The 18,914-nt window shown below is 50.2% G+C and overlaps 1 protein-coding gene across 1 annotated transcript; it reads left to right on the forward strand.

Annotated features, from left to right (window-relative positions):
• The first annotated feature begins 4,879 nt into the window (after positions 1-4,879).
• On the forward strand, positions 4,880-18,465 carry ELAC2 (elaC ribonuclease Z 2). Its single transcript, XM_064728595.1, has 24 exons — positions 4,880-5,121; positions 5,198-5,248; positions 5,316-5,386; positions 6,709-6,773; positions 7,329-7,386; positions 7,853-7,921; positions 8,393-8,542; positions 9,024-9,082; positions 9,850-9,908; positions 9,999-10,071; positions 10,853-10,965; positions 11,924-12,022; positions 12,208-12,346; positions 12,423-12,508; positions 13,466-13,575; positions 13,828-13,924; positions 14,035-14,173; positions 15,013-15,051; positions 15,184-15,293; positions 15,709-15,808; positions 15,878-15,998; positions 16,194-16,272; positions 16,898-17,042; positions 17,599-18,465. Exons 1-24 carry the CDS (start codon positions 4,928-4,930, stop codon positions 17,839-17,841), a joined length of 2,469 nt encoding a protein of 822 aa, XP_064584665.1. The 5' UTR covers positions 4,880-4,927; the 3' UTR covers positions 17,842-18,465.
• The last annotated feature ends 449 nt before the right edge of the window (positions 18,466-18,914 follow it).

Here is an 18,914-nt window from a genome sequence, read left to right on the forward strand (position 1 = left end):
ATTACAGTAAATAGAGCAGTGGCTGCAAAGCCCCATGTTCTGGATAAGAGGAACATGTGCAAACACCGTCCATCAGGGCAAAGCCATGCTGAGGTGAAGGACCATAAATAAATGAGGAGGGGGATGGAGTAAAACGAGTTCTGTGTCAAGGGTGAGCTGTCAGCCACCCACTGAAGCATGTGCTTGCCCCAGTTTGGTTCATGGGGTGACTGGGAGTGAGGGGAAGCAGCTTTGAACCGAGGGACCACTCTGAGCAGAGGTGGGATCCCAGCATCTCTGTCTGCATGGGGCTCTCAGTGCAGAATATGGGATATGGGCACCACTGAGCCCACTGGCACCTAAAGCCCCTCTTGGCTCTGCCAGGACAGAGCAGCTCTGGGCCCTCCTGCTCTCCCTGCACCACCCTCCAGGCCCATCTCAGCTGCTGGCAAAACCCCAGCAGAAATGCTGAGCTCTGGTTTCTGGAGGAGGTGATGGAGTGGGGGTCATCCATGGAACAACCAGAGAGGTCCTGAAGGGATCTGCTCCTGTGGGACACACGAGAGAAGCAGGATGGGGATGGGGACAGAGCTGGAGCTCAGGATTTGGCCAATTGTGGCCAAGTTCATGCATGAAGATTTGTAGGACCTGCATTTTAGATAGGTATTGCTCAAATTTTAACTGCATGGGCCTACTCTTCAAAGTCTAAGATTGCCAAAAACCTGAAAGAGAAATCCAGGAGGAAGGGGAGGGGAGGAAAGCCTACTGCTCCTCCTTGGGGGATAACTGTCCCAGGGAGGAACAAACGTGGGATACATCCCATGAATGCTCCATGGCTCTCTTTAACCACCAGGAGTTGCCCACACCCAGCCTCAGGGCCCTGTGATAGTCCTGGCCTGGGTGAGCTGGTGAAAACCCAGCAGCAGCTTGGGGTCCTGGGCTGTCCAAGCTGTGTCTGCAGCTGGCTATGGGCAAGGTGCCACCCTCAGTGGGGCAGGGACTGCTGCACAGGAGGCGACAGGGCACCCGTGGGGCAGGGCCCTGCCTGTGCCGCTGCAGGAGCTGGATTTGCCGCAGGATTTGCCCTGGGGGTGCCAAAGGTGACACCGAGAGCAGGTGACAGGCAGCCAGCCGGGGTGGGAGCGCTGCCCTGTGGGATGTCCCCGTTCTCCGAAGAGGGTGAGCCCGGAGCAGCAGCAGGTGCTGCGCAGGGACGTGCAGCAGCCCAGGGGCGGCACGGAGGGGATGGGACAGCCTGGGGACAGCCGGGGGGCACAGGGACAGCGCAGGGACAGCGGTGGGACAGCGGAGGGACATCAGGGGAAGCGGGACATCGCGGGAAAGGGGTCAGGAGGGAGGCGGAGGGGCTCGGGCGCTGCCGGGACCCGCCGGGGCTGCCCCATTCTCACTCCCTGCCCGGTGCCGGCGGGACGCGGTGGCGGCGGCGGAGTCGCGGTGCCACCTAGGGCCGGAGCCGGGCCATGGCAGCGCCGGGGCTGCGGGATGGGGAATGGAGTGTGGGATATGGGAATGGGATATGGGATATGGGATATGGGATATGGGATATGGGATATGGGATATGGGATATGGGATATGGGAATGGGATATGGGATGGGGATTGGGATATGGGATAGGGATTGGGATATGGGATATGGGATATGGGATATGGGATATGGGAATGGGATATGGGATGGGGATTGGGATATGGAACATGGGATATGGGATGGGGATTGGGATATGGGATATGGGAATAGGATATGGGATATGGGATATGGGATATGGGATATGGGAATGGGATGGGGAACGGGATGGGGAATGGGCTGTGGGGCAGGGCTGGGCAATGGCCTGTGGGAATGCACTGTTCTGTTCCTCCTCAAAGAAACAGGAATTGATTTAACTTATACTTTGCCAGGCAATACTGAAACTAATCCCAAGCCACTGCAGCTGGGTGGGGTTGTTTACCTTTCTTTTATTGAAAGAGCAGGAAGAAATATCCCTGGACTGGGAGGACTGGGAGAGGGAGATTGGGCTCTGCAGGGACCAGGCGTATCCTGCATCTGCTGCTCTGGCAGACACAGAATTTCCCCCCTCCTCTGCCAAGTACTGTCATGATTTGTTGCTGAGGAACAAGAACTTTTCAGCAAAATGCCTCTAATCTGAGGGATGAGCCACCTGAAATTTCACCTCTTAAGGTAATCTTCCCCACAATCTCCCTTAAATCCTTCATGGCAAAAGAAGCATTGTCAGATTGCTTTGTCCTCCTGGACTCCCTGTGTGTTCCCCATCACTGGATGCCATTGGTAACTCAGTTATCCCTCAGGAACCACAGGTTTGCAGGGTAAATCTGATAGCGTAGGGATAAAATGTTTCTAAAATCATGGGATATTCAGGGGAGGTGGAAAGAAATGTTGGCCTTGGTAGGCCCTGGGAAAATTTTAGGCTTTACTGGATCATGTGAAACTGCACATGTGAAATAATTTAATGACTATGATAAATGATATGATTGTTAAATGATAAATTATATGATTGTTAAATGTGATAATTGTTTAGTAATTGCATATAATTATTGTTTAAATGTGACAAGAATAATGAGAAATTATGTTTGGGGGGTTTGATGAAATGACAAAATCTATGCTTGGATGAAATCAATGTATACAATAGAACAATAGAAGTTTAATAGTGAATATTTAGTTATATAATGATAATGAAGTATAATGATAATGTAGTTATATAATGATAATGATAATATATGTGATAAATTATATACATATATATATATATTTGTATATGTGTATATATATATATATATATATATGATTATAATATAATGATAAGGGTATAAAAACATGCTCTTCCTGAACCCATGTGGGAGTCAGCTTTGGGTCTGTACCCCTGACACCCAGAGCTCTTCAATAACAGCTCCTGCATAGAATCATTCCATGATTCTGTGTTTCTGAACAAATCCACCCCTGGGGCTGTGCAGAGCCAAACTCAGCAGGATTTCATGTGAATCCTTTGAGCTGCAATGCTGAGAAAGAGGGGGCCCTTTGTGAGACCCTCCTGCCATCCCACTCTACATTCCAAAATCTTTCAGCTAAGCACACATATCTGTGAGACTTTCTTGTCAAACTTGCATCATTCCCAACACCCTGTGCTTGGAACCAGCATCTTGTGGTTATTGCTTCGCCCTCAAGATCTGCTTTCCACTAATTTTGGTTTTTATCTTGACCAGACTGGTTATCTTTATGAGCCACTGACACACCAAACTCTCCATATTGTCCTGTGCTGTCTTTAACCTGTGTAAACCTGCTCTTCTAATAAACTCAGGCTCCAGGGGATGATGATAATCATGGAATACACAGAAAACAAAGGGAAGTACAGATATCACCTTGGGGAAACCCAAAGATAAGGATCCCCCTTGGTCTGTCAGTGGGGTCTGTGAGGATATTGCTTTTAAATCTCCTTTTAAATCTCCCGTGTCATGGCTGATGCTATCAGTGCAGCTGGATGTTTGTCCACAGGTCCTGAACAGGCTCCTGGAATGGGGGAGAGGGAAGAGACGAGAATCTTGACTCCATGTTTCAGAAGGCTGGTTTATTATTTTATTATATATATTATATGAAAAGAAAATGATATATTAAAACTGTACTAAAAGAATAGAAGAAAGGATTTCATCAGAAGGCTGGAAAAGGAAAGAAATGGAATGATAATAAAATCTTGTGACTGACCAGAGAGTCTGAGACAGCTGGACTTTGACTGACCATTAATTAGAAACAACCACATGAGACCAATCACAGATGCACCTGTTGCATTCCACAGCAGCAGATAACCATTGTTTACATTTCATTTCTGAGGCCTCTCAGCTTCTCAGGAGAAAAGATCCTAAAGAAAGGATTTTCCATAAAATATGTCCGTGACACCTGGTGAGAGAAATGGTTACTCACTTTTCATAATTTTTGAAAAGTTTATTAAACCTTATCAAAAATACAACAGGAGACTGAATAGAGAGAACATTACAGCACCAGGAGCAGAGGATTTTTCCCACAATGTGCTCAACCACACATTGAGGTTTTTTCTCTTTTTAACCCTTTAACCCCTCTCAAAGTTCTGTCCATCAATTCCTTCTTTGCTGTCCAGTCGTGGAGATCATTCCTTAAATTCTGATTAGAGGTCAGAGTCACCATAGGGACAATCTGACCCTCCCAAATGTCCCAACCCCAGCTGTCCCTTGATGACAATGCAAGGGGCTAAAACGTAACTATAAATCGATAAAACTTTTCTTAACCTATATTAATGATATTTGTCTATTATCGTATCATATACGTATTATTATACATGATATTTGTCTATTGTCAATCACGGCATTATTCATCTATCACACTGGGGAATTTAAAAAAAAAAAACAACAAACAATTAAATCTGTTTTCTAAAAAAGCCCTTTTAAAAGTTCTCTCCCAAATTTGCCCTAAACCAAAACAAACACTCAGGAGTTCAGAGGGGTTCTGAGAGGCTCAACCCCCTGATGGAGGTCAGGGCTCCAGGGCTGTGTCCCCAGAGCCCCGGCAGGGACCGGACACGGAACGGACTGGACCGGACATAGAACTGGCAATGACCGGACACTGAACCGGCGGTGACCGGACACTGATCCACCCGGACCGGACACAAAACCGCCCGGAGCGGAATTCCCCGAACACCGACCGGCAGAGCCCAGTCACGTGTGAGCAGCCGGGCAGCCCAGCGGCGCCTCAGGGGCGGGGCTGCACCCGCAGTTCTCACTCCCCATTGGCCCGCCAGCATGACGTAACGAAGGGGGGCGGTCCTCCGCGGGCATTTCTCTGCTCTCATTGGCCGCGGCCCGCCGGGCGGGGCGGGCACGCGGATGTGGGCGCTGGCGCGGGCGCTCGTGTGGCGGCGGCTGCGGGCGGGCCCCGGTGGCGCGGCCCGGGCCATGGCCGAGGGGCCATCGGCGGCGGGCGGGCCCCGGCGGCGCCCCAAGGACGTGCCCCGGCACGTGTGGGCCCGCGAGCGGCGGCGGAGCGCGGGCACCGGCCTGGCGGGGCCCAACACCGTGTACGTGCAGGTGGTGGCGGCCGGCAGCCGCGACGCGGGGGCCGCCGTGTACGTGTTCTCCGAGTTCAACCGGTGAGTGCGGGAATGGCGGCGGCAGCGGCGGTGATGGTCCCCGGCCCGGCCCGTCCTGACCGCGCTGTCCCCGCAGGTATCTGTTCAACTGCGGCGAGGGCACGCAGCGCGCCATGCAGGAGCACAAGTAAGTGCGGGACACCGGGGGGACACCGGGGGCTCAGCGGGCCCCGCTCACCCCCTGTGCCCCGCAGGCTGAAGATCTCCCACCTGGACAGCATCTTCCTGAGCCGCGTGTCCTGGGCCAACGTCGGGGGGCTGCCCGGTGAGTGCGGCAGGACGCGGTCACTGCCGGGGCCCGTGCGGTTTGTTGGGTGTTCCAGGCGGCGCTGGGGACGGCGACATCTGCGGCTGGGCTGGGGCTCTGCGGCGGATTTGTTCCCGAAATCGCCTGAGCAGGAGGTGTTGGGCTGGGCTGGGGCTCTGTGCAGTGCAGACACGTGGTGGGACAGGCCCTGGTGAGCAGCGTGCCTGGCTTCAGCTGCCCAAAATCTCCTGAACAGAAGGTGCTGAGCCCCAGCCCTGTATCTGTGATACTGCAGATACGTGGTGAGACAGGTCCTGCCTGTCCGGCATGCCTGGATTCAGCTGTCTGAAATCTCCTGAGCAGGAGTTGGACTGGGCAGGGCTTTGTGTGACACTGCAGAATCACAGAATGATGAGGTTGGAAGAGACCTCTAAGGTCATTGAGTCCAACCCAGCCCCAACACCTCAACTATAGCACCAAGTGCAATGTCCAGGCTTTTTTTAAACACATCCAGAGATGGTGATTCTACCACCTCCCTGGGAAGAGCATTCCAGTACTTTATTATTTTTTCAGTGAATTTTTTTTCGTAATATCCAAGCTATCCCTTCCCTGACGTAGCTGGAGACTGTGTCCTCTGGTTCTGTCAGAGACCGACCCCACCTGTCCACAACCTCCCTTCAGGAAGGTGTAGAGAACAATAAGGGCACCTCTGAGCCTCCTCTTCTCCAGGCTAAACAGCCCCAGCTCTTTCAAACATTCAACACAGGGTTTGTGTTCCCAGCCCCTCACCAGCCTTGTTGCCTCCTCTGGATGTGCTCAAGCATCTCAACATCCTTCCCAAACTGAGGGGCCAGAACTGGACACAGCACTCAGTGCTCACTGCAGACACGTGGTGGGACAGGCCCTGCCTGTCCAGCATGCCTGGATTCAGCTGCCCAAAATCTCCTGAGCAGGAGGTGTTAGCCATGTTGCCAGCAGGGTATCAAGCTGGTCTTAGTCCAAAGGAGCACACAAAAATTTGTGGGCACCATTTTGCTCAGTGCAGGATGAGGTTAGGATAGATGGCCGTGGATCTTGTCCATTAAAATTCTGGAAATCTCCAAGAAAAGGAGGAGATTAATGATCTGTTCTGATGCCTTGCTTGAGATTAATTTTATCAAGATGTGTATTTTCTTTATCTGTAGAGGCAAGTGACATGTTGAAACTGCCACAAAATTCAGGTCCGGGTGTAGTTCTGGCCTTTGTGGAGAGGCCAAGCACTCCTGAACAGAGAGGGCTCTTTTGGAATCTGCCAGTGCTCACTGGAGCTGTGATAAAGCTGTTTCTCTGCTTGCTCTTAGGGATGATCCTCACCCTGAAGGCCATAGGGCTCCAGAGGTGTGTGTTCCTGGGGCCACCAAAGCTGGTGAGTATGGCAAGGTGCACAAGGCAGAGCAAACCCTCAAAGGGTTAAAGCTCACCCTGGAACTTGGAGAGCTGGTGGCAAAGGGAATATCTGTGCAGGTGTGAAATGCTGCTCTGAATTTGTGTCAGCACAAAGGGCTGGCTTGGAAATCCAAATCTCAGAAATCTCCTGCACCTGTGTTGTAGTCTCATATCCTCATAAAGCAGCTTTGGGGAGAGGGGAGGGTCTTTGTTCCCTTGCCTGCTCCCTCCCCATTTTACAGTAATAGGAGCTCAGTCTCTGCTCTCCTGTTTGATGTGGTCCTTGCCAGCCTAATGCCGTGTCTGGACCAGAAATTTGCAGTCCTCAGCGTTGTTGTAGTGGTTTTATTTCCTTGCAGTTTCTGCTGACTAATTTCACGGCTGGAGGGGGTGGGGACAGTGGCTCTTTGCCTTTCTGAAGGCACAGTGCCTGCCCTGAGCTGTCTGAGCTGCTCAGCTTGGTCTGGCTGGCTCTTTGGGGTGTTTGGCATGGCACTGCTCCTGTCCTCCTGACAGCCTTTCTCCTTTTTTCCAGCAAAACTACTTGAAAGCCATTCGCCTCTTCCCTGGGCCCCTCAAAAGGATGGATTTAGGTAGGTCGGGGGGTCAGGGATGTGGAGCTGAGGAATTTGGAACTTTGTTTCCTCTCTAGCCAAGGTCTCATTGCCGAGCAGCAGCCTCAGCCTCTGGTTTGGATCCACTCTGAGGATGTTTTAAACATTTGTTTTGCTCTGATACACTGTTAAACCCCTCACAACAGTGTTTCCAGCTCTGTTTCTGCTCAGGTTGGCTGATTCAGACATCATTTCGTTTTAAAACACTGAAGGCAGTTTGCTTCTAGAGTCGGCCAGTGAATTTGCTCATCATGGCACCATGAGGATGATGGGCTTTTAAAACTTTAATTGTTCATTGGAGTGTTCAGTTGGGCAGAGAAAGGGAAGGGGAGCGCTCAGCAGATTGTGTTAAAGAAAGACAAACACACTTTTCTGATTTATATCCTTGAAGAGTGTGAATATCTGCTTATGCACTTGTTAATGGTGGGTTTTGATCTCTTCCCAGCTGTGCAGTTGCACACAGAGCCTGAGTACAAGGATGAGACAATGACTGTCTGCCAGATCCCTCTGACAGGTGAGCCCTGCTGCTGCAGGGAGACAGGGGAGGCACAATGAAGGTTAAGGAGCAGCTTCTGAGTAAGCAGAGGTTCATTAATTTGCTTTTCTCAGGAGAAGCATCTCATTTAAATAGCAAGACCTGCTGAGTCAGGCTTGTTCGTGTAGGTGTGGGTGGATGTAATGACCTGTGGGCATCCTGGGGTTTGGCTTTCTCAGCCAGCTGCATTCTTTCTGCTGCAAAATGTGATACTGAGGGTGCAGCACAGACTTGACAGAGTTTGGCAGTTTGGGGAGAAGGACTTGGTGAGGGATGGCTCCTGAAATAAGTGACTGCAGAATGCAAGTGCAAGCTGGACTGGGAGAGGAGCTCTGTATTCTGGTGCAGTTTAAACCTGACTGCCATGGAGGAGGGAATGCTACTCATGATTTTCTTTTTTGTTACTGTGGATTGAGTGATCTTTGTCTGCTTTTATTGGATTTGGGACAGCAAAACCACTGGCTGCTGGAAGTTCACCCCCTCGGAGTCCTGGAGCATCTCCCCAAGGTAGAAACAGCCCTAAAGGGGACACAGGGCCTGGATCCCCGAGAGCTGCACAGCAAAGCTTGGAGGAAGGAAAAGAGAGCCCAAAGAAAGCAGGTGAAACACATGGAATGGCCTTTTTAACTTGAATGAGATGATTCCAAGGGATAGGAATTTGTTCTCTGAGCCATTTGCTGTCTGAAAGTGAGGTTGGTAGAGAAGCTCAGCTGGAAGGTTCCATGGAGCAGAAATTGTTCTTTGGAAGTTATAGAGAACTTAAAAGACCTAGAAATTGGACATGATTGTTGCTTGGGTGTGATTAGTCCCTGTGGTAGTTTGCTTCTGGCTGGGGTAGGTGCTCCAACCTTTGTAATTTAATTACAGGTGGATGCTGGGCTGATTTTCAGTCTTGGGTTTTAGTTTGGCTTCCTGTATTTGAACCCATTGGCTCTCTGGCCTTGGGTGTTCATAAGATTTTGCTGCTGAGCTCCAAGTTAAGTGGATAATGTTCCTGTTAATGCTTTAGCAAATTTTGGTATGTTTTGGTTTTAAGAAAAGCAAGTGATTATTTTTTTTGTGATTTTGCTTTGTTTTACAGGTGATGAGCAGAAATGTGCAAGGAAGCATCCTGAGCTGGTGACAGCTTTTCTTTGCAAAGTGAGTTTGGGCACAGGGTCTCTAAACCAACACAACAGATAAGAGAATAAAACAGGGTATTTCAGGGGGAAGGGACATACAGTGATCATCTATAACCACAGGATGAGTTGAGTTGGAAGAGACCTTAAAGATAATCTCATTCCATGTCCCTGTGGGCAGGGACACCTTCCATTAGATCAGGTTGCTCTAAGCCAAATCCAGCCAGGGTTGAGCCATCTAGTCCAGCTGCCTGCTATTTCAGGCTGCCCAAAATTTAAAACATATTATTAAGGGCATTATTCAACCATCTCTTAAACACAGGCTTGGGGCACTGACCACCCTCTATAGGGAAATGTTTCCTAATGCCATTTACTGCAGGATTTAAATGGAGACAGTGTTTTCAAGTAGGGCTTTGAAGCTCTAATGTGTTTCTGCTTTTCAAGTGTCAGAGTTACTGCTGTAGCATGAGTAGGAATGTGTAAACCTGGAGGTGTTTTTCAGAATCCAGCAGTGGTTATGTGTGTACAGGCTCCATTCCTGTTTAACCCTCAGAGGAGGGCAGGCTGTTGTGCTTGCTTGGCTAGAGAGGGGAGCAAGAGGCAGCAGCATGATCCTGGAAAGCAGAGAGCCCAGAAAAGCCTTTTTGGGGTAAACTGGAGCAGTGGCTGTGGAACTGAAAAAGGACAAAACATTCCCTTGATTTGTGGAGAAGCTTTTAAGCTGGCAGTACATGACCCTGTTTCATGGCCCTCTTAATTTGGGTGATAATTGTGTTTGACTCTCTGCAGGTTCACCCGAGGAAAGGGAAATTCCTTGCAGCTAAAGCCCAGGAGCTGGGCCTGCCAGTGTGAGTATGAGAGCCCAGCCTGGGCCAAGGGGCAGCAGGAGCAGGCACGGGGGTGCTGGCAGCTAAATATTTCTGTGGCCTTGTTCTCAGGGGCACTCCAGCCATCCTTCCCATCATTACAGCTCTCAAAAATGGGGAGAGCATCACTTATGAAGGCAAAGAGGTAAGATGTGTCTATGTTTCTGTTGTGGCTCTGCCACTCTCCCTCCTTCACTGGGCTCCCAGGGTGACAATTTTTGTGCAGAATGCTTTGCCTGCCAGGACATCCAGGTTGTTGCTGACTGTGGCATGCCTGGGGCTGTTGGGGTGCTGATCAGGGAATGAACTCCTGTGTAGGTGTGGCTGGGTGTTTGCTGTTTGGCAGAGCTGCTTCATCTCCCCTCTCCAAAGCTGCTGCAGGTCTAGGAGTGAGCTGGTGGAGTTAATCCCTGCATTGTTTAAATCTGGGGGTTAAATGCCTGTGCAGCCATCACTGACACCAAAATAAACTCAGTAGTTCTGAGGTACAGGCTCTGCATCTCTAACACTGGAGTGAGAGGCAGAGCCCGCTCTGGCCATGCCCAGGTGATCTGCAAGTGAAGATCCTGACCTGGGAGACAGGATCAGCACATCTTTGTGTCACAAGAATTTTATAAAGCCTTTTTGTTCTTACACATGCTTTTGCTACCATCTGAATCTGTCATGGGAACCTCAAAACTGCTGAAATTCTCCTCCTTGGTTAGGTTGTGGTTTCTGTGAGGCCAGGGTTGGGATTTGCTGTTACACACATTGGATTTTGCTGTGAAATGAGAGCAGAAGGGGCCCCAGAGCTGCCCTGGCTGGGTGCACTGAGCTCTGGGAGTGGCTGCTGGGCTCTGTGTGACTGAAGGAGTCGGACACAGAGGTGCAGGCAGGGCTGTGTGTGCAGGCTGGCTGTGCTGTGACCACTGTGTATCTGCCTGCAGCTCTTTCCTGAGGAGCTGTGCACCCCCACTGACCCTGGCCCAGTGTTCCTCGTGCTGGAGTGTCCCCACGAGGGCTTTGTGGATGCTGTCTGTGAAAATGAGACCTTCCAAAGGTAGGGCTGGGGCACTGCAGGGCCTGGGGAAGGACCTGGGCTGAGATTTGGTTTTGTTCTTGTTCTAGCCCAGGTGTGCTGTTTCTCATTGCTGATGTCTGAGCTCTTTGGCACTGTTAAGGAGCTTCAGATACAAGAAAGGATTTTGGTGGTGCATTTTGGGGCTTTTAGGAAAGGCAGAACCTGTGGGTTCTGTGACTGCCATGGGCCTGTTTTCCCCAAGGACCTCCAGAGCAGGAATGTGCCCTGGTGTCTGCCTGGGGAGCAGTGGAGGTTGCTGGAAGCCTGGACTGCACATAACTCTGTAGGGCTTCTGCAGAAGCATTTGGGCTCCTGCACTGAGGCTCTGCAGATGTTGATGGAGGAGAGGAACTGCCCTGTGGGGGACAGTGGAGGTGTCAGCAAATGGTCTGAGCCTTGTGGCTTGGGTGCAGTGCTGGAGCTCCATGCTCTGAAAATAAATCCCTGCTCTGCCTGTGTGCCAGTGTTCACAGGGGTTTTAGGATGAGGGAAGAGATGAGCATCTGACTCCATGTTTCAGAAGGCTGATTTATTACTTTATGAAATATACTACATTAAAACTATACTAAAAGAATAGAAGAAAGGGTTTCATCAGAAGGCTGGCTAAGAATAGAATCAGAAAGAATGAATAGTAAAAGCTTGTGGCTCGGACAGAGTCTGAGCCAGCTGACTGTGATTGGCCATTAATTAGAAACAACCACATGAGACCAATCACAGATCTACTTGTTGCATTCCACAGCAGCAGATAATCAATTTTTAGATTTTGTTCCTGAGGCTTCTCAGGAGGAAAAATCCTAAGGAAAGGATTTTTTCATAAAACATGTCTGACATGCCTGCCTCAGGGGGCATCTCTGGTGGCACCAAAGGGGGAGAGGGGAGGGCATGCCAAGGATGTGGACTGGAGCACAGATGTTCTTTGTGCTTGCATGTGTCCCAGGTACCAGGAGGGAGCTGCTGAGCACCAGGTGGCCTTGGTTATCCACATGACCCCCGAGGCAGTGCTGCGAGACAGCCGCTACCAGCAGTGGATGCACAGGTATGTGTGCTGTGCTCTGGGCTCTGTCTCTGTGGGCAGCAGCCTGTTTTGCTGGTTCACATCTTGTTCCAAAGTAAAGAGCTCCAAAAAGAGGGCTCTGCTGGCTCAGGTGAGGTTTTTAGCTCAGGTATGCACATATACCCAGTTCTAATGTGAAGCTGTTGGGCATTGTTGTCCTCTGGCAGATTTGGGCCTGGCACTCAGCACTTGGTGCTCAATGAAAACTCCTCTGCTGTGCACAACCCACGCAGCTACAAGATCCAGACTCAGCTGAACCTCATCCACCCTGAGATCTTCCCTCTGCTCACCACCTACCAGAGCAAGGTAATCCTGGCCCACCTTGCCCCTGTGCCTGCTGCCCTCAGCAAGGGCTGTGTCTCACTTCAGCCTCCTCCTGCAGGAAGCAGAGGCTGTGTGCCCTGTGCCCATCGTGAGAGGGGAGTGCCTCCTGAAATACCACCTCAGGCCACAGCAGGAGTGGCAAAGGTCAGTGGGAGCCTTTTTCTTCCCAGGTTTTGGGTGTTTGCTGAAGCAGCTTTTTGGTGAGGGAGGGCACTGTGTCAGGATCCCCTGCAGATCCTTTCTGGTGCCTGTGCTGAGGGAGCTTTTGAGGGCTGTGTCCCTGCCCCTGAAAGTCTCAGACAAGGTGTAGCACATGGAAGAGGGAACCACTGAGAACAACACCTGGCCAGTTTTTGGGAGTGTTGTTTCTGTCCCTTGCTCCTGTAGCCTTGTGGTCCTCTGTCCTTTGCTTTGACTCATGCTGTGACCCAGCTGTGGCTGTGGCAGAACAGATGAGGGCAGAGAGAGAGTTTTTGGGGAGTCTTACCTTCTGAAGACCTGGAAGGCCTGACATTAGAGCTGAAAGCTCTAAAACAGTTACTAGCATTGCTCCTGGGTGGGCAAATGGGTGAGAACCTTAAGGGCCAGGGACCACAGGGGGCAAGGGGATTTCAGCTACCATGGCTCAGATTTCTGTCCTTGCTGGGCACAACAGGAAGATACAGGTGCCAAGAAGAGTTTAAGCTTCTCTGTTGAGGTAACTGAAGACCTGTAGACATGCTCTGAAGCAGACCCAGGTCACAGGTTTCTTACACTTTTCATCAGTGCCTGGATCCCTTTAGGTGTCTGCTCCTCTTGCAGGACTTTCTGTGCTGCCTTGCAGTGCCCTCTAGTGCCTGGCAGCTCTGGATGGGATGAAGTGCTATTGCAGGAGCTTCTCCACTTGGTGGAATGATCATTTCTCTGCCTGGCTCAGCCCAACCAGGCCTTTTTGGCACATACCACAGTTGTGGATGTGTCTTCTCCAACCCCTCAAAATGGAAAGAGCGTTTGTCCCTTTGTTGTAGGGCTGTTTTGTCACAGGAGTTTGGCACTTTGCTCTGAAAAGGGCTGTTTCAGCTCCTGCCTTGCCCCATGCTGATGGGTGTTCTGTTGTTGCAGAGATGCTGTGACTGTCTGTGATCCTGAGGAGTTTGTCAGCGAGGCCTTGGATCTCCCTGACTTCCAGACCCGTGTGAAGGAGTGCAAGGAGAGCCTGTCTGCTGTACCAGGTACAGATCAGGATCAGTGTAGTGGGAAATAGGAGCTCTTGGTGGTACACCCACTGCTTCAGAGCCCAGATGAAGCTGTGAAGTGGTTGGGCTTGTTCTGCCTTCCCTTGTAAACCTCCTGCTGAGGGGGCAGAAATGCCTGTGCTGGCCATGTTGGCTCTGGAGTTACTGTGCTGGTGAATTAGATGGTGTCTGACTGGGCAACGTGTGGAGAACATTTGCCTCCAAATCCTTGTTGTCTGTTTTCTCTAGGAAATGTGGGTGCTTATCCTGAGATTGTGTTCTTGGGAACAGGATCTGCAATCCCAATGAAAATCCGCAATGTCAGTTCCACGCTGCTGAACACCAGGTGAACGCCAGGGCTCTGATCTCCACCTTCCAGCCCCAAAATCCCCCTCCCTGCCTGGCCCTGCTCAGAGCTCTGGGTGGCTTCTGAATGTCTCTGTCACCTCTCACCAGTGCTACCAGGTCCCTGCTCCTGGACTGTGGAGAAGGAACTTTTGGCCAGCTCTGCCGCCACTATGGAGAGCAAGTGGACCAAGTGCTGTGTAACCTCGTGGCTGTATTTGTGTCCCACATGCACACAGATCATCACTCTGTGAGTTCAGGGCTGGGAAGGGGCTTGTGCACCTCTTCTCTGAACCTTGGGTTCAGAGCTACCTGGGTAGCTCCAGCTGAGCAATGTGGGCTGCCCTGTATGGGAATGAATCACACGAATTCCATTTTCTTCATGGTGGAAAAAGCCCATTCTTTATTGTTAAGGAGGAGTTTTATTATTATTTATATTTATATTATTTATAGGGTGTTCGCTATTTATATATAATATTTATATTTATTTATGTTTTTATTAGTTATGTATTTATTTATACCTATGGTTATTAAAATTATTTAAATAATTGTTATTATTATGGAGTTATGTATACAACTCCATTTTATACAGTTTTACAGACCTCAGGTGTGACTCCTCTTGGTTAGTAGTTTCCTTGCCAATTACATTTATTGGTTGGCAACAAGTTGTTATTCTGTATTGAATGGTCACTCAAACCCCTGGTGTATATGTGCTGGGAAGTTGTGAAATACAGCTTTCGTTTTTTTATCTAATGGTGGAGAAACAGTTGATGCAGGTGCAAGTTGTTTTTTTACCCAGGAAAATGGCTCACAATAGGATTGCATTCACATGGGAACTTGCAAAATTCTAGCTTTGACAAGGCCAGCCACTGATTCCAGGAGAGCAGGCTTGATTTTAGGAAGCCTTTCTCTATGGTTTTTCTACCTTACTGCCACAGCCCTGCTCTGCATTCCTCTCTTCATTCATTCCCCAGGCACTGCTGAATCTGTCTGTGTTTCTAATCCCTCTCCCTTCTTGTTTATTCTGACTCTGAACTTGCTGAGCTGTTGCCTCTGACTCCCTTGCTGTGTCCTGTGTTCCCTTTGCAGGGGCTGGTGAATATCCTGATGGAGCGGCGGAGAGCTTTTGTGAGTACTTTCTATGCTCCTGAATGTGGCTTGGGTGAGGTGGAGAGGAGCACCAGCCTTTCCCTAGCATTCCTCCTCTCTGATTTGGTGTACACCTAGCACTGATTTTTTTCCCCACCTTTGGTTTTTCAGGCAGCCCTGGGTCAGGATTTCAGCCCTCTGTTTCTGGTAGCACCTGAGCAGATCATGCCTTGGCTGAATGAGTACCACAACCACTGTGAGGAGATCCTTGGAGACATCAAGTGAGTGTTCTGTGTGGAGAAATGTCCTTGGTCTTTATTCAAGGCAAACTCATCCATTCCCCCAGCCCTTTGTTGGAGGTGGCTCTGACTCCTTCCACTGCCTGTAGAACAAGGATTTGCAGTCTGCAGAGGGCAGGGTGGGGTTTGTACTCAGCTGTGCTGCTCAAATAGAGGTTTATATGCAAGCCTCCCTTTGCTGTAGGAAAAGGAAGTTGGGCAAGAAGAAGAGTGTTTGGTAATGGGGTAGAAGTGATTGGGTGAGTTACTGGGGCACCAATGAAAGTGAGAGGTTATACAGAGGTTATACCAAGGCACTGAACTGACACTGAGAAACGGGAGAAATCAGCTGCTTGAAGAGAAGATCAGGTTTTATTTTGTACCTGTCCTTAATTATCTCTTCTTCCCTCCCTCCCAGAATGATTCCTTCTCAGTGTCTTGTGAAAGGCTGTGAGAACATCAGACCCAAAGCCAAGGAGTTTGTGAGCTCTCTGCTAGAGAGCTACGACCTGGCTGAGGTGAGTTCCTGAGCTGGGGGCTCTGTGGCTGGAGGGGACCTGGAGTCTAACACTTGTATCCTTGTTCAGTTTCAGACCTGTGAAGTCCAACACTGTAAAAATGCCTTTGCATGTTCAGTGATCCACAAGTCTGGCTGGAAAGTAGTTTATTCTGGTGACACAATGCCCTGCATGGCCTTAGTGCAAATGGGTAGGTAACAAAACCCTCTGCTTGCAGAATCTTGGAGAAAGTTCTCCATCTGTCAGTATCCAAAGTGGGCATCCCCAAACCTTTGGTGCTGTGTCTCCCACACAGTGACGGGCTGAGGAGGGACAGGAGGGCTCCTGTGGGCAGCTGGGCAGGTCAGTTTTCATCTAAGGATTGAATTTGTGATTGTTTGCACAGGTAAAAATGCCAACCTGCTGATCCACGAAGCCACGCTGGAAGATGGCATGGAAAAGGAAGCTATAGAGAAGACCCACAGGTGGGGTGTGTTCTGCTGTCTGTCCCTGCTAGGAAGGGAAAGGTGCACAGCTGGGTGTGGTGTTTGGAGCTGGTGGTGAAGGGCCCAAGTCCTGTCAAAGGTTCTGGTGTGTGTAGAATTCCTCTACAATAAAGATGGGGTGTTGGTCATTGCAGCAGCTCTGAGACCACCACAGCTCCTCTCAACATCCCCAAAAGAAATGGGGAAAGCTTTCAAGCAGACATTGGTAACTCTACAAATAGAGCAGCTCGAGGGAAAGACCCTCTGCATGGGTACAACCTGGGTAGAAGAATTGTTTTACCCTCACAGCTCACTGAGAGCCCTGCAGCCAGGGATTCCATGTGCTGCCCAGGCAAATGTGGCAGCAGCTGCTCAGCATTCCCTGCCAGGCACAGCTGAGCCTATTGGCACCCCTGGGACAGGTGCCTGTCCACAGGTTGTGGAGCTCTTAAATGCAAGGCTGCAACAATTACAGCTGCATTCCTGCACTCAGGGTTGTGTGGAAGTCAGAGTTTCCACCAGTGCAGGCTGCCCGAGGGAGAGGGGCCTGTGCCCATGAGGTCACTTGGTGTGGTGTGACCATGGGTGCCAGCCTGGCTGTGACCAGGGCGTGTTCCTTTTGCAGCACAACCTCCCAGGCCATCCAGATTGGCATGAAGATGAATGCAGAGTTCATCATGCTCAATCACTTCAGCCAGAGGTACGCCAAGATCCCGCTCTTCAGCGAGGACTTCAGCGACAGGGTCGGCATTGCCTTTGACCACATGAGGGTGAGTTGGGAGCTTGGGGCCAGGCCTGGGGATGGTGTCAGTGTTATTTTGGGATGGCTCCTCATTAATTAAATGCTCATCTTGTATCAGTATTCCATCTCCTCAACAGCAGTGTCTGAAACAGCTCCTTTAACTGCTGGCAGCAGATACTGTGTGTCACCCTTTCCCCATGCTGCTGTGAGACAGGTGCTGATGGCCCTCAAATCCAATTCTTGAGTACTTGCCTCATGCCACTTTAGGTCTGTGCTTGCTATTCCCAGCCAAAAACCCTAATTTTGCTTCCATTCCCATCCCAACTCATCAGCTGCTGCAATGGCTTTCTGTAGCAGACAGAAGCTGGCTAAATGCACTCGTGGCAGTGAGGGCAGCTCACTCTCAGTCAGAATTTGTACTGGGCCACAGCATTTCTGTGAAGCAAAGATCAATAACTCGCTGAGGTCAGGGCTGCTGGGTGCTGGAAGGGGCAGTGCCCTGCTGCCTGCACAGGCCAAAGGCCAGGGGGAGTGAGGAAATCAAACTGCAGTTGTCACACAGGAGCTGTGTGTTTATGTTTCAGGTTCGTTTTGGTGACTTCCCAGCCATCCCAAAGCTGATCCCACCCCTGAAGGCTTTGTTTGCAGATGACATCGTGGAGATGGAGGAGAGGAAGGAGAAGAGGGAGATGAGGCTGCTGAAGGAGACTGCCCTGGTCCTGGACAAACTCACCAGGGGGGACAGCACAGAAGCAGCATGCCAGAAAAGAAAACAAGCCAAGAACCATCAGGAATTGCCAGACAAGAAGCTTAAAACAGCCAACTGAGAGGGACAAGGCTGGGAGTGCTCTGCTCTGAGAGAGAAGCCTGGCTCTGCACAGGCTTGGGCACTGCATGGTGCTGCCAGCACCACGGGACAGGGGCTGGCCTGGGCATCTGGGTCTGCTTGCTCATCATGGATGTCCGTGGGCTGCAGCTCCAGGGGTTGTCAGCAGCACTGGTCCTTGTGGAGACAGGATCTGCCCACATAGCTCCTTCTGGGGGCTCACCAGTCTGTGGGGCAATTCTTCTTTTAACCAAAAATTCTCTGAACTGTTTTAATTTTGGGGTTTATGCTATGAAGTATTGATAATGTAACAGCAGCAGGTGTGACCTTTGCAAGAGATCAGGTGTGAGAGGCCCTGGAGGGGCTGTGGGTTTGCCAGAAGAAGGTGAGCATGTCTCAGCTGGGTATGCCCCCTTTCACTATCAGAACCCAGGTGATAAGAGGAAAATTAACAGTAAAATGGGACCCAATTGTAGGGGTTTAGGTTAAATTAGGGCTGAGAATACATCTGTACATTGGTGTTCCCATTTTATTTTGGTTTTCTCTGCTGGTTTTTTATTCAAAAGATCAGTTTTCCAAACCCTTTATTTAGAATCTGAATAAACCACTCGCCAACCTCCAGAAAGCTGTGTTGTGTATGGATCACTAATAAGGAGACAAATACCTGGATTTCTCTGGCAAAGGACCTTGGTTTGGCTGACTTTGGGGTAAAGACCAAGATCTTGCTCATCAGATCTGGATCATGTTGGAGCCTCATGGCTGTGAGTGTCCTTGGGCAGGTTCTGCCTCTGGATGCAGGGGACAGGAAAGTGGCACAGCAGGCAGAGAGAGGGGAGGTCTCTGGTTTAGAGGAGTTTTTCTGAGGCTTTTTGTGGGACAGCCTTGCTCCTTCCCTTGCCAATGCCTGTGTTTGGGAGTAGGAGGGGAGTTCTGTGCTGTTCCAATAAAGGAGTTCATTTTTGGAGACAACTTTTAGATACCCAGGCCTTACTCAGGAGATGATGCTTGCACACAAGTCTTAAGACTTCATTTTGAGTATGGAAATTAAGGGGCAAACTATCAGCAAATCTTTTG

The sequence above is a fragment of the Zonotrichia leucophrys genome, chromosome 18 (assembly GCF_028769735.1).
Source record: "Zonotrichia leucophrys gambelii isolate GWCS_2022_RI chromosome 18, RI_Zleu_2.0, whole genome shotgun sequence".
Classification (NCBI taxonomy): Eukaryota; Metazoa; Chordata; class Aves; order Passeriformes; family Passerellidae; genus Zonotrichia; species Zonotrichia leucophrys.

Excerpts from the sequence above, each read along its gene's own strand:
- ELAC2 (XM_064728595.1), top strand. The coding sequence starts at position 4,928 with ATGGCCGAGGGGCCATCGGCGGCGGGCGGGCCCCGGCGGCGCCCCAAG. Across the intron at positions 5,387-6,708 it reads CAACGTCGGGGGGCTGCCCG|GGATGATCCTCACCCTGAAG; the intron begins GTGAGTGCGGCA and ends GCTTGCTCTTAG. Across the intron at positions 14,174-15,012 it reads TGCACACAGATCATCACTCT|GGGCTGGTGAATATCCTGAT; the intron begins GTGAGTTCAGGG and ends TTCCCTTTGCAG.